Source organism: Leptosomus discolor, chromosome 20, assembly GCF_034619465.1.
Source record: "Leptosomus discolor isolate bLepDis1 chromosome 20, bLepDis1.hap2, whole genome shotgun sequence".
Classification (NCBI taxonomy): Eukaryota; Metazoa; Chordata; class Aves; order Leptosomiformes; family Leptosomidae; genus Leptosomus; species Leptosomus discolor.
Genome location: NC_141410.1, coordinates 10,265,591 through 10,280,750, shown reverse-complemented (window position 1 = coordinate 10,280,750; position 15,160 = coordinate 10,265,591). Strand labels below are relative to the sequence as shown.

Genomic DNA, 15,160 nt, shown 5'->3' with positions numbered 1-15,160 from the left:
CCACATAACCTTAAAATAATTTCAAAACATTGGTCTCTTATCTGTATGCAGTCTCCTAACATCTTGTGGTTGACATTCGCCATCGCTTGACACTGCCACATGAATTTCACAAGCTGGTTCTTCAGTGTGTTTCTGCCCCAGTGCTCACTCGACTGCTTCCACACTCCCCCCCCACCTGTGATTCCATCCTTTGCCTCTTCCTTCTGTTTCACCAAAAGTTGAAATATTCAAAAGTGCTTAAATATACCAAAAGTTCAAACAACCCACCGAAGGGGCAAAATCTGCTCGCATTACGTTTTTATATGTAGACATTTCTGCTCCTTGGCTGGAGCCAGCAGTCCCGTTCCACATGCACATCAGCACTCCGGCGTGACCGGGCCAGAAGGAAGCGCCGCCAGGCAGGCTCCCAGCCCGCCTCTGTGCTTCGGCTGCACTCCTCGGCTGATGGAAGGAGAATCACAGGCAGTAACACAGCACTGGCTGTAACCACCACTACCAATATCAAAGGCTAAGTCACTGGAGCTGTATTTAATTCTTCCCTTGCAAAAGCTTTCAAGTCAACTCAATTAAAGTAATCCACCACAATGATTCAAGTTTTACAGACAAGGATTTCCCCCCCCCTCAACGGAGCAGCTTGTGATTTAACAGTAATGTTTCAAAGTTGTTAAACAACCCTTTCTTTCATTACATAAAAGATGAAGAAAGCCAAAAGGTGTAAGCACTAACAAGGTACCTGATGTCTTACAGTATTAGGGCTGGAATTATCCAATTCCACTAAAGCTAACAACAGCTGCCTGCGTTGTACAGACAGGACAGTCACCCAGACTATAGCTGACAACTCTCCCCTCCTTCAAGACACAAGTATCTCTTCCCCTCCTCACAGCAAGTCCTTTGGACTACGGCTGCTGTCAGCTAAAAGTGGATCTTTTCTTTCATATCAGGCTTTGACACCCGTCAAGTTCACTTAAAAAAAAATTTCAGCTCTTGCAGCATTAAAATCATGCTCCCAATAAAATTTCTGCTGGTCTGCTGCACAAAAATACTTTTCGTACATACACAGGTATGTACTAAAATTTGCTTTAAATCAATAAATTGGATTTAAATTTGCAAGAACCCCTCGTTAGCCGTTCTGAAAAGGCTGGATCCTGTCTCCCTGTGAGGCAGCCTCCTGCATAGGCTGCACCCCCTCCCCGCTCCTCCCGGGGACAGGCTGGGCTACCAACACGCAGCCCTCCGCAGAGCGGCCAGCAAAGCCAGGGGAACTCGGATACTGCTCAGACCTACCACTCTCTGACTTCAAGACAGGAGGTTTATCCAGCTCCCCACATCACTCTTCTTTTCCAAACATTTGGCTTTGGTGATTTCCCCCCCGCCCCTTCCCTTTCCCTTACTCCAAGTTTAAGGCAGTTCACCACTTACGGTCATTTACAGCTTACATCTCAGTAAATCCAGAAGGTGTCTGATGAAAAAGAGGGACTAGCCAAGCATCTTAATCCCCCTGTTCATTCATGCTCTCTGTAATGTTCTTTCAGGCCTCTGCTGAGAGACTAGGCTGAAATGAAGGCTGATAAATTAGTCTGGAGGGAAACAAGGCAGATTCTGCTTGTAAAAGGTCATTCCAACTTTGTTCTGGGTGAGGGTTTATCTTGACTGCAGCTGCGACAGACAATGGCCGGGGCCTAAACGGCAGAAATCCTAGCTCTGCTCATGAAATTACTGTGCTGATAAGGTAGAATGGACTTCAGTGAGATCTAAATGGGAAAAGGGAGGTGGGGGACAAGGGTGAAATGTAGGTATTTTTGAACATGATTGAACAGGGAAGACACAATAAGATGTACAATTAAAGCAATGACTTGCCCAGGCATTATCTGAAAGTGAAGAAACATTCTGCTCGCTAATCAGATCAAAAGGAAGAAAATACCCACTTCTGTGTGCTGAACAAACTGCCTCAGTACAAATGCAGGCACGAGTGGGCTGAATGCTGCACTTTCTGTACCAGAAAGGTTATGAAAGACGTTAAACACAAAGGTGATTCTTAAAGATCAGGGCTTCTGAACTACTGCGTCACTGACTGTGCATGGCACTGCTTCCAGGCCACGCTGGAGATCCACTTCACGAGCAACACGTTGCCAAGAGCCGCCTAAACAAGCCCCACCAAGGAGCGTGCACGAGCAGGACATCTGGGTGAGCACGCTCTCCAGGGAAAAGCACTTTCTTTTTTTTTTTTTTTAAGCACATTTTGTGCCTTTCTGGGGCAAAGAGAGTAAGTGATGGCAAGTTCTGACGAACTGCTCTCTAGTCTGTGCTTCCTGATGTGTACACAGATTGACCTGCCTTGTGAGAGAGATGCCTCTCCTTTGTTTACACACCCCACTTGAATGTGCATGTCCCTGATCAATGCAAACACATTAAATGGTCACAGCATACAGTTACCAGTCTGGAGCCCGATTACACTAAGCAGCTTCCACTTAGGCCTGTGCCTCAGACGAGCTTGTTATCTGTTTGCTTTCAGAGAGGACAGAGAGAACCGGGAAATGAAGAGAGACGCAGAAATCAGTCGAGGTGGGTGTTTGACAAGGACGCTTTGCAAAGCAGCTGGCCCTAGTCACAACTTGAGAAACAAAGCACACCACTAGCAACAGAATTTCCAAAGACGCCCCGATGCACCGAAATGCTCCTTCCACCCCGCCTGGCCAATTCGCCACCTTGTGTGACCACCAGACCTCCTCCTGCAGACGTGCTGCTTCCATTAACGTTTCTAAATGTGAGTCAAACTTCGCTTCACACCTTCCTTGGATAAACAGCCCATGTTCTTCAAAGTTGTAAACTTTCAGCACGAGGACCGTCTCATCTTGTAGAGGCCCCAGTACTTTGCTGGGATGAAATCCACAAGAAGAGGAAAGGATGAATAATTAAATGATATGTTAACAAGTGAAGAACAAAGACCCACCTATGTCCCACTACTTCAGAAAAAGCGACAGACTCAACTTCTCATTTGCAGCTCTATATACAACAACATAACTCCCTTGCGTTTCCAGAGCCAAACAACAAGCAATCGAAGTGCCAAAACGTGTGAAGTGCTAAATCCCACAAAGTAAGAGTTGCTACATTTAGCTGTTTCTCTAAATCCGCGGTGCTGCTCTGTATTTGCTACGGGAAGAGCAGGATGGTGCCAAATTATGCAGAGAATGTGACTTCCCCTTTCTCTAAAGTAATTAACACAACATTTTACTCTGGAAAATTCACCGTTGTTACTTCTTGTATCGTACAGAGCCAGGTAAAGAAATTTAATTTAAAACCTTCAGACTTCATGATTAACCAGGAACTCAAATGAGGTTCACTCAAAGGTTTGCTAATGTCACAAGCCTTTGGAGTCTAAACACAGCGCTAAGTATTTAAGCCTGGACCCAAAGTTGAGTAACGACATTCTCTAATGTCTCAGCACAAGGTTACTGGGACCCAGGGCCTAGGGATCAGCTACCCAGAAAAGAGCCCCCCCCCAATCCAGAAAACAACTGGGTGAACACCTGAAACATTCATCGGGTCAGGGTCCCTCAGACAGCAAGGGTCAGCACCAGCGAGGTGCGGGCAGCCCACCTGGAAGCAGGAAAGGTGCAGCAGCTCAGACCTCAGCAGGCAGTTCCCCAGTTCACTAGAGAGCCTGGGTACGCTCCTCTAGGGCTAGCTTATGCTGGAGTCCCCGATGCCACACCACCACACCTCCGGTACCGACCAGTAAGCAGCACAAGGACTGTCTTCTCAAACAGCCAACGCGGCCCTGGCTACCCTGTGGAAGCAGCCTAAGAACTGCAAAGCAAGTTATTCTGCATTGCTTCCACCTTCTGAAACTGCAAAGGTCCACGCAGTCATGCCTCCTTTAAAGTCCCCTGTATATTTATGGTTTAACTCCAACTTATTGATCATTTCCTTTACAAAAGCCCACTGTGTTCCAATGCTCCATCAGCCAGGCTTTTCTGGGAACAGACAAAGTAAAGGTTGGATTCCTACGTAGGTTAACATTCCAGAGGAAGAAGTAGTGCCCTGTATTTGCAAGGCTTTTGACAACAAAAAGAGCTATTTTTCAAACCCTGTGGTCACCACTGAGCTTTTCGTGGGATTTTCTTTTCCTCTTTTTTTCTTTTTCTTTTTTTTTTTTTTTTTTTTAAGCGTGGATGATAAAATACTGTTTCAGAAGCTGGTATTCATGGATGTCTCTTGAAGACGAAAAGAAAATATTTATTTCCTTTTTCTGCTTGTGAATCAGAATGTTCTATTTAAAGAAAGTGCCCTCTGCCGGATTGCTCATGAGTTATTACCCCTTATGGAAATGAAGGAGAAATATCAGGAGGTATTCTTAGTCATTCCCTTCCCCTGTCTCTTCTTTTTTTCCTTAATTCCTTATATACCCATGTTTTAGAGAAGTGCCTAAGATAGAGCAAGATATCTTAGCATTCTTGGGCCGAAAAAAGACTTACTCTTTTAACCCTGACATTGAAACATTTGGTGAAACATCAAAAAATGGTGCAAATATCAGTCATTTCACTTGGATGTCATAAGGTGCATTTTTCATCTTTATCCGGGGTTGAACTAATAAATTACCCCCCCGCCAATGGATTTAGTTGTAAAGAATGGGATTTTGCCTTTGATACAACGAGCAGTTCCCCCCACAGCCCTCCCCGCTTTTTCTTTGTTGCTTCTTTTTCTGAATCAGAAGTCAGCAGCATGTGCCTACTGGCATGTTTTTAATACCAGGCATAGGAAACAGTCTAACAATTGACAGGACCTGGAAGCTGACTCTTCCCCTTCCTCATGATGGTCTCCTAACACCAGAACAAAGGCCATATGCTGGGGAGAAAACTGAACTGCTGATGTTCTCACCACAGTTGTTCTCTGGAAAGGGGATAGTATCTAGTATGTATAAAGTTGAGCCACCTCACTGGCCCAAAACTGCGCAGTATCTAGAATATTTAGAGTTCAGCAAGTTCTTTTCCCCCCTTGAGATTAATTTTTTTCACTGAAGTGCCAGGTTGCAGTCTAAAGAAAAGTTTATCTGCAGTTTTATAACGCATGTATATATGCACCCTAACTATGGGTCCCTGCTAGCTACTACTGGTGGCTACAGGCATATCTGGGAAGTCCCACGGTCCTGTTTACCCTATGAACCCACAGATTCTTTCTTTTTCAGAGTTATTCTAGCCAAACAAATCTTTGAGAAATTGGGAAGTAACCTTGCATGGGAAATGTCTTCTGCGTAGGTAAGACGCTCTGTCTAGGGAATGGCCATGCACACCACTCTTCAGCTGTTTCCAAGACTGCTCATTCCCTGCAAGAGCATTAGATGTGGTTTTGAAAACAGCAATTCATAAGCTTTTGTTTCCCTGAGCAATAGGAGCTGTTATAGTAACATTATTCTCAAGCCAAAGGGAAAGGCAGAGGCCAGAGCAAATGAATGAATCAGAAGACACACGAAGAAAAACTGCAAGGAAATGTCATCACATCCTTTCAGTCTAAAAGTTGAAAGAATGTTAGTAAGAGATGAGTGCAAACAGGTTTGGGAGTTCTTTGCTTATTTAAAGGACTCATGCTTCTTTTAGAATCTTTTGTTAAGAAACAGGACAGACAAGAACATGCTGCTTTAACAAACTGTATCGGCTTTTAAAGTGAAATGAGGGAATTTGGGCTGGAGGTTCCTTTAACTGGGAAACTTGACAAAACCATCGCAGCTAGAATGCTTAGAGTCTCCTTCCTATTCTAATATTTTTAATACTTAACGAAATACAACATAATTCTCCTCTCGCCAATCAAGGCCAGTCACGTGAAGTAAATTTTCCTTGGCACTTACAAGTATTTCTAAAAAGCAAACAAACAGAACAAACAAAAAAGACCCCCACACCACAATTTAAATATTACATTTTGTGGGAACAGGGAGGTTGAACTGCTATGAATCACTGACACTATAAAGCGTGTTCAAAAAGCAGCAGAGTTTTCCACTGGCACAGTTGTCAAGCCAAGAATGCCTGCTGCATCCTTAGCTGCCGGCTCTTTTTTCCACCGTTATTTGTCTTTCGTGGGACAGCTTCTATCTTCACCCTAAAGTCTGAAATGAAAGCGCTTATTTTTCATATGTAAAGAAGAAGCCTGCCTCGTACACTTCAGTGTAAGAGAAGGCTGTTGTGTTTCAGTAAATAATCTCTCTTAAAATATAAATTAAAGGAACTAACAACTCTATTTTATTCATGGTATTTACCCTGTGAAGCAAACTGAGCTGAAAGCATACCCAGTTGCTTCCACAGTCCCTAGAATTCACTTGCTAAATTTTCCTCCAGGATGTGATTCCCATTCTTCTTCTCAATTAGCAAACTAAACAGCGCTATGATAAATATCATTATTTACTCAACAAAGTGATCAAAATCATTATGCGGTTTTTATTTCATTTTTTTTTTAGGTCCCAGAGGCAATAAAGTGAAAACACGCTGTGATTTATTTGGGGTACTCTGAATGGTATGTTCTGTGTCAGCAGGCAAGGAAGTAATAGGATCAGGAGAGCAGAGCAGAAATGCAATCACGTCACACTAAATAATCACAAGGCTTTTAGTTTGGGTGGTGTCTTTTAAGGAAAAAAAGGTAGATAAACATGATCAGCACAGTAGTGTCAGGGAATGAGGCACAGAGGGAAAGCACACGGCACACCATCCTATACAAGCACTTACTGAATCATCTCTGTGAGGGGGTGGGGGCCGGAAGACCGACATCTCATTTATTTTTATGAAATGAGCATGAATCACTCACTGCCATCCCATGTTAAAGAAGCCCTTGAATAATAGGAGTGGTTTAATTTAAAGAATGTTTTTTAAACCATATTCCGCAAAGCACATGTTGGCAGAAAAACATATAAAGAAACAAGATAGTAAAGACGTGCTGCAGATAAAGCAGGACCTGTATTCAGCCAGTCTTAACCCAAGCCCTCCTGCCTTGCTAAAAGGAAAAACATCTATAAAAAAAAAATTACATATCTTTTTTTTTTTCAAGATATGGCAAGTAAGACAGAGCATTCTGTATTCCCTACGATGGTTTAGGCCATTAGGGGAAATAATGAGTAAAGCTGAAAGTTTTGGCAAATAGCATTCTTCCTTTACCTCCTGGAGCTGGATGTTTTACATCAGAGCCCGGTTTGGATCAAACAGTTCAGCTGAGGAAAGAGCTGGCCCCTACCTCCAAACAGGAGCCTGTGTTTCTGGAGGACTTTGAAGCCATAGAGTTAATTGTTTTGTTTCAGTTTAATTTTCACAAATCTGGTCTTACTGAAGTTTGAAGAGAGAAAGCTTTTCCGCAGTGTTAATGCCTTGGATAGAGCAGAGAGATCCATTTTCAAATCAAAGCCCTTAATAGCACATTTTCCAGCCCCTCAAAGTGGATTTTTTTAATTACAGAAATCAGAAGCAACAGATCTTAATTGTGAAGTACAAACGGAACCGTTTTTGCATTTGTGTTCTATTTCAATATGCTGAATGAACATGCTTAAGTTTTAACTATAAAAAAATTCCACAGAGCAGCAACAAAAACTTGCCTCCCCACACACCTACACGTGAGGAGTCCACTTCAACATCCTCCAGCACCGTTTCATCCTCTATGCTATCTGCAGCAACTGGGGCTCGTTATGGATGGGCACGAGTCCAAAGACATGAAGAAACTTGCACACTGACCATGTTCAGAAGCCAGATACACATTTTTAAGCACAAAGATGCGTCCCACATAACAACACAAAGGACAGTTTCTAGCAAAACTGAGATGCGGCCAGTGAATGCCCACTTCAAAAGGTGGTGTAAAGCATCCTCAGATATGACCACTTCTAGTGGCACTCACTTCAGTCAAAGTCTGACAACAAATTTCCTGTGATGACGGGCAAGAATTTTTTGTGCAAGAGGCAGAAACGCTATTAAAATTAAGGAACTGATGACTACTAAAAACAAATTAAAAAAGACCAGGTTTTCAGGATTTGGGCGGGGGTTGTCCACAGAAGCTGCATTATCAAGAGTATAAACCACAGGAAATGAACTCAGAAATACGAATAGAGAAGAAGGCTGGGTGTGAAGAACAGGTATCTTTCCTGAAGTGAAAATACTAATATAACTGACAGAACAGGCGATTCAAGTATAACAGGAATGTCTCAATTAGCCAGCAATAAGGAGTTATGTGTAAGAACTCGTACGGTAGCTTTCAACTCTTCAAAGTCACTGCAAGTCAAAACTACAAGTTACAGAGAAGTATTGTCAGAACCTAATGTCAAACTGCATAAGGAACACTTCTCATGGTACCCAACAAAAACTAGACGTGTTGGATTCATCGCTATTGTAAGAAACAACATATAGAGGCAAAAGTCTAGTCAACAAGTTACGGGGTGTCAAAAAACTCCTCCTCTTTTCTTTTTTCCTCTTGCTGCCAATTGTCTGCCTACACAATTTTATTAACAGAGGATGGAAACATATCCCAAGTAGAGTTTCCTAGCAGAAGTGACATCATGTAAAGCTGCCTAGAACATCTCTTTAAGGCTTTTCCAACCTTACACTCAAAGGCAACAGCTCAGAAACCAGCACACAGGCAGACAGTATTTATTACATGAATTCCCGTTTGGCACATGAAGGGATCCGTGTATGCTGTTCCCAAGTGAAATGCCGAAGGCACTGAGTGACTAAAAACTGGTTTCTGAACTGCCTTTAAACATACTGGGAAATGGAAAACGTCAAGAGGTATCTGCGAGCGCAAGCAAGGTCAAAAAAGATAGTGTCAGGGTGGGTCTAAGACAGTGTTTGAGGACATCTGATGGAGGGCAAATAGTCCCTCCTTTCAGGTATGTAATGTACCTGCCGAAGCAGAGAACAAAAGACTGCCGCTGAAATGTGAGAAGTACCACAGGGAAAGAAAGTTTGTTCAATTACACTACAAAAATAAACAGTATCACAAAGTCAACGTAGACTGAAGTTTATAGATAAGGCTTATATCGGGCCTGGCATTCAGCGCAGAATGGATATAGGGAACATTCTTAAAAATATGAATGTAAATACAAACTTTTATCAGAAATATAAAACACAAGGACAAAGTTTTGCCAAGGTCATAGAAAAAAAGACCTGCATTACTCAAATCTGATGTGACTTCTAGCAGCCAAGGAGCATAGCACTTTGTTCCAAAAAAAAAAATCATTGTCTCTAAAAAAAACCCAAAAAACAAACCAACAAACACCACCTATGAATGCCTGATTCAGAAAAAGAGAATTCACCTTCCTGTAGGAGCCACCTCCACACTGCAGCCTACAAATAATCAATATTGTGTACTCCTAGAGGGAAATTGTGCTTCGTTTCAGAGAGACCTTAACATGATCAGTACATGAGGTAATCTCAAGCTCCTCGTACCTACCAGCCCCCCTGAAACAGCCAAGAACTCCCAGTATATTAACAGGGATTCTCCCCTCTCCCCGCGCCCCCCCCCAAAAAAAAAAAGTTCTGAAGCTAATACAGTAACACTCATCAAATGCAATGATATTCACAAGAAAAGAAGCTAACATTTCTGAGGAATGCCATTGGCGGGGGGGGGAAAGGGAATCAAAACTCTCAGCTGAATCTGCCTTCTTTCCCTGCATTAAGAGAGAGAGAAGAGGAAACTCTTGACTCAGTCATTCAACCAAACACTGATTTTAGCTCCTCAGACACTTCCTACTGCAGAACAGCAAAACATGACTGAGTTTTGTTTCTACAGCAAGTGTTTCTTGCCTTTTCCTGCACTTTGGACATATTAAAAAAGTAAACAAAAACATCTGGACATACTTCTTCGGGCTTCACAGACTTAACTGCTCACTGATTTTTCAGACTTCACAATCAAGAGTATAAAGGCAATTGGACACAATTTAAAATGCTAAGTTTGGCCTTTTTGACCTTGTTTTCCAAGAAAACAGGGCTTCTGTGACTGCATTGCTGGCTTGCAAAGGTAAATCTTACAGTTTTATATCCCTTAGTTGCTTCCCACCTCCGCACTCCGATAGCTTTTACACGACGGCTTCACACTGGTTAGTGCCGATGGAGAAAACAGGCCAAGTTACTGCTTCACCCAGGGGAAAAGGGAGGTAAAATTCAGCTTCCACACATTTTGAGGGACAGGGCTAGCCTATCAAACAGCATGCCATCCTCGCCAGCCAAAGCTCTCTGAGCCAGCTGCCCGAGTTGCAGCCTCCTCCTCAAGACAAGAGCCAGCAGATCCGATGGGCGCAGCAGGGGCAGCGTAGTGTTGGGGTGGACGTTAGGGCTACAGTAGAGAAGGAGTTCTATATTGTATGATGGACACCGGAGGCACTGGGACAGGACTGTGGGGACAGAGCGTATACCCTGGGCTGCATTTCACTGTTCACAGAATCTACTGTCATTTATGGTCATTCTTAGGGGTACAGATATTTTCAAATCAAGAATACAGGAGCAGAAGAGACTAAGATGATTTCTGGGACAATCCCAGAAAAGCAGGGAGAAAAAGACAGGAGGAGTCCTGGGACAGTGCTGGTTTTCCTATTGAAGATTGTTTTTTGTTTAGCTCTTCGGGAAAAATGACTTTCACATTTCTTTATCTTTGCTGCCGAACAAGAACTCAAGAACATCTAGGGTGTTAATGGGTACATGCTATTTTTCTATGACCAGTTAATAACGCCTGCACAGCTAACATGGACTGGAAGTCAAAGGTAACCCACCCAACTACAAAACATGATGCGACTAATCATATTTCTTCCATTGTGACAAGTTCTGAACACAATTTGAAAATGACAAGCACTTTGAGAAGTGACCCAACATCATTTAAAACCAACCTTCTAAAATGGTGCTCGAGCAGCATCTGCAGCCCGAGGAGCTGTCTTAAAAAGGATGTCTGCTGCTTTTTAAATACCGCATGTAATCGGGGATGCAAAATAACGGAGGGAAATACTGCATTAGCAAAGTCACTACGTCTGTCCCCAGGCCAGCCAGGCCTCAGTCTAGCTTTATGAACAGTTTGCACAGAAGACAAATGAATGTGATTATCACATTCCACACGCTTACCTCCCATCCAAAGTTTGTTTCCTTTAATGTGCTCCTTTGTACTGTCATATAGGGTCCAAATCTTTCCCCAACTTCAATCTTCTTTTTGGCCCAAATCCCTAGCCCTGCCCCTGGAATCGAAGATTCTCTGAGTTCAAAATCTGGTGGGATTGGAATGTCATCAGGAATGTAGACGGGAGCTTCATAAGGTGAGCCCTCCTTGGGAGTGAAGTCCTCACTGGTGGGAAAGGGTGATGGAGGTCCGACAGGAATGGGGGACATAATACTGTCCTCTGTTTCCTCCTCTGCACTTTCGCCAGCAAGGAGATCAGGGTCGGTCTCGTACATATTATTTACAATCTCGCTGTCACCTAAAAGGGGAAACAGCAGAACAAAACACACTGAAATACTCACGTGAACATTAGTTAATCTCTTCTTGGGACAAAGTTTCACAGAGCCTAGTTCGCATGCTTTAAGGACAGAAGTAGCGGCAGAAAAAAAAAGATAATCCTCCCCTACGGAACTCAGGTAGAACTGAGGTAAGAATAGTCACACTGGTTGCACAACATTCAGTGCTACTGAAGGATGAGATGGCAGCTAATTGCAGCCTGCCATGTTATACTGGATCAGGGTTACTGCAGCGGGCGTCTCTCTATAGCGGAAAGAGGGAAGAAAACACAGAAGAGGTGTTCGAGGTTCCCTGTAACCATTTGTTGTTTTAATTGACTCAGTATATTTATTGAGAAATTAAGGTAAAATCCAACTTAAGTTTGGGAAGAACTGTCTGCCTAGTATTTGGGTTTCTCGGGTGCAACGTGTCCCACACAACAGAACCAGTGGCTGATGTGACCTTCCAGCTACATCTCAGCAATGTACCGTTTCAGGCGTAACGAAAGCGGCACTAGTTTGTAATACTGCTTTAAGACTAACGTGTCCTACACGCTTAAACAGTGAGCATTTTCAGCTACCCTCTCAACCACAACACGAATATTGGTTCACTGACAGGACGGGGATTTGGTTTGCAAGAGTGCTACAACGGTCAAAGAGAAAACTAGGGAAAAGCTGTACACTTTCTTCTGTTCCACACAACATCTCATAAACTAGACAGAAATAGATTAACCCAAGTAGTATTACAACATTATTCTTCAAAAAAGAAACCCAAGCATTTAAAAACATGGGCCTGAAATGCTTATTTAATTTCATACTCTTCAGGACGTCAGAATTTCAGAGCTGAGCCACTATTTCTTTTCTTCCTTTTTTTAAGGTAATGATTTGTGTGGTCTTTCCACAAAAGCATCAGCGGACATGCAGCTGGCTTTCCTATGTCTCAACTTCTTCAGCTGTGTAAGGTAGTAGGGAAAAAAAATCCACCTCATAAGAAGATTTGAACGGGATGTCTATAGAAAAAAGGCAAAATTTTAAGAAGGAGGAGTTAACATTACTAGTCAGAATTGATAACTGCAGCCAGTTCAAAATACCATGTCAAATCTTTCATGCTCAACATCTTCAGTACAATTACAGCACCGCTCAGCTCACGCCTACAAAAGCCTGGGAATCGACTAGTCCAGCGGACAGGAAGGGAGAGCGTGTGTGTGCGTTTGGGGAAAACAAACACTCACAGCCCCCAAAGTAAATAACCTTAATCCTGTGAGGATTTTTAAGTTTCATCTTCCAGCAACAAATTATTACACTTCAGAGAATTACAAGTCAATTCCATTATTAAACCTGTAACAACAAGCATCCATTTTCTGATTTGATATTGGCTTGTACAAGCTAAAAATATTCTTCAAACATCCCTTCCTCTTCCATCATTTGCCAAAAAGCAAATAACCTGAGACATGTTTACAAGAATGCACTGAAACAAAACTAAGTAAGAAAAAAGTCTGTGAGCACAGGATTTGACTAAGAAGTCTTTAGAAAAATACTTCTAACCGGAAAATCATAGTCTGCTGAATCCAAAATGCTTCATTCGGACACGCATTTCAGTGATTTCACGGCAGAATTCTGCTTGATGGGTGCAGCTCTGCTAAGAAACTGCCACATTCCCTCCAAATTCATTTATGGATCAACCAGAGAGGCCAATCATCCAAGGCAGCCTTGCCATAAGGACTCTCGGGGCTTCCTCCAGCTATTCCTGCTGTACAGCCAGGATTCTACAAATCCCCCGGACCTGTAGCTCTCACAGAGACTCGGCCACATTTCCACAGCAGGAGCCTGGACAACACAGCTGGAGCTGCTCTCGGACTCTTCCCTCTCTGTCACAGGGCCAGTAAATGCAGGAGAAGGTGGCTGAGCCGAGGTCAGACCTCAGCACCCAACAAGACATTTCACTTTTCCGTTTTCAGAACCAAACACTCCAGTCACTTCAAAATTGTCCCCTTTCCTCCTTTGCTTTCCTGACCATACAAAACTCTGAAATTTAAGTCTTGTGATTACAAAATTAATATGATTGTTTTAATTTATTAATTTTTTTTACAAAATTCCCCAAAGACAGAAAACTGCTTTCTCACCAGCATTCCCTTGGACTTGCATACAGCGAAACTCCCACAGTCAAACCACATTCTGATGTACTTGTGCTTATTCTTATGAAACGCAGTTATTAGTGTGACACTAGCGCTGAAAGCTCCTACTCAGTCTGATTAGCCAGCCCTGCTTAGAAGAGAAGTCCTTCTTCAGAGACTTTACAGAGAGGCAGAAGGGGAAATGGTTCACAGAGTCTCGCAGGTGAGACACGCAGCCACAGACAGAATGCCCAGGCTGCCAGTCGAGCTGGAGAATGAACCCTGGGTCTCACCCACGGGTCACCCTCAGGAGGAAAGCCCAGCATTCTCCTCCGCACTCCAAAAGCAGAACAGAGAGGAGAGACCTCAGTCTGCAACGCTGCCATTACAGCTCCCGTCTGAGAAAGGACCTTCACCAGAACTTCTAAGCTCACAAACACCCATATCAACTACAAATAGATGAGATTATTTTTTTCCCCCAGTAAGCTGACAAACCCAGAGCAGGGTAATTTGTAGAAGCATCACCATGGCTGGGAATCCAAACACAGGCTACAGTCACTGCTAACCAGGCTTCAGTTGTAACCGAAGTGTTTCCAGTCAGTCTCTCCTAGAGTGCTGGAAAGTCAAGAACTTGAGTTCTTTTTAAGACTCAAAAAATATGCTACACAACAGTACATTATTTCCATTTATGAAACCTTGAAATTTTTTGGTTTTTCAAGGCCAAAAGAAGGAATTCAGAGGTGAAAAGGAAAAAAATGCAAGCTGTTGTCTAAACCAAAAGCAAAACCAAACCCCACATCACTGGTTTCTCTTATCCACTGCAGCATCTGCATGCTGACTATAAAACCTGGCTGACCGTGATTTCCTGAGCCAAGCTGGTCTGCTGCTGCACAGACAGCTCCGACACAGCGAGGCAGAGCCGTGGCATGAACCGACCGACAGATCTGCAGAGATGCATCGTTGATCGATTTTAAGGACAGAAAAGAGGATCTGCACGAATTCCACAGGACCTCCTGCATTACTTAAGACCACAGGACTCCTCTGAATTATTCCCATCTTCACGACCAAAAGGGGGTACAGAGCTTACCTTTTAGGCTGAAAAAAACCCTACTTTAAGATTTTCCAGCAATGGCCAACAAGCCTCAGTACACTGCCCCACTGATACACTGCACTACCCCACTTCTGCCCAGCAGTGACTGCCAGGGCTTGTACAACCCCCCCTCCCCAAAGCCCTCAGTTCGACAGCAAGTGCTAATGGGAGAATCATAAGCCCCTTTGTCGCCTCTCTCCCTGGCAAGCGGTCTGCCTCCTTTTTACCTTCCACATTCAACATCTCCCTTTTCAATTTTTGAGGATGTCACCTCTTAACCTCTTGAATGAGCTACACAGGATAGAATATCTTTCACCAAAATGTGTTTTCAGCCCTTTCAAGACTCCTGACTGAACCATCTGTGGTTTTTCAACAACTTTTTTGAACTATCTATATTAGAACTGCCTAGAGGATTCCAGGATCATCCAAGTGAGTACTAAATCCAGAGAGAAATTTTCCAAAGAAAATCCAGTGAAGACAACAGACTTAATCTTTGGGATGCATTTACCTCTGCAGATTGT

The 15,160-nt window shown here is 43.2% G+C and overlaps 1 protein-coding gene across 1 annotated transcript in view; it reads right to left on the bottom strand.

The window, feature by feature from the left end:
- PRDM16 (PR/SET domain 16) overlaps positions 1 to 14,382 on the bottom strand; it is a 213,164-nt gene extending 198,782 nt beyond the window's left edge. The window contains exons 1-2 of the mRNA XM_086476002.1: positions 14,343 to 14,382; positions 11,070 to 11,428 (exon numbers count right to left, since the gene is read on the bottom strand). Coding sequence (XP_086332128.1) covers positions 11,070 to 11,428; positions 14,343 to 14,382 — 399 coding nt within the window. The remainder of the gene's footprint in view (positions 1 to 11,069; positions 11,429 to 14,342) is intronic.
- Positions 14,383 to 15,160: the final 778 nt, after the last annotated feature.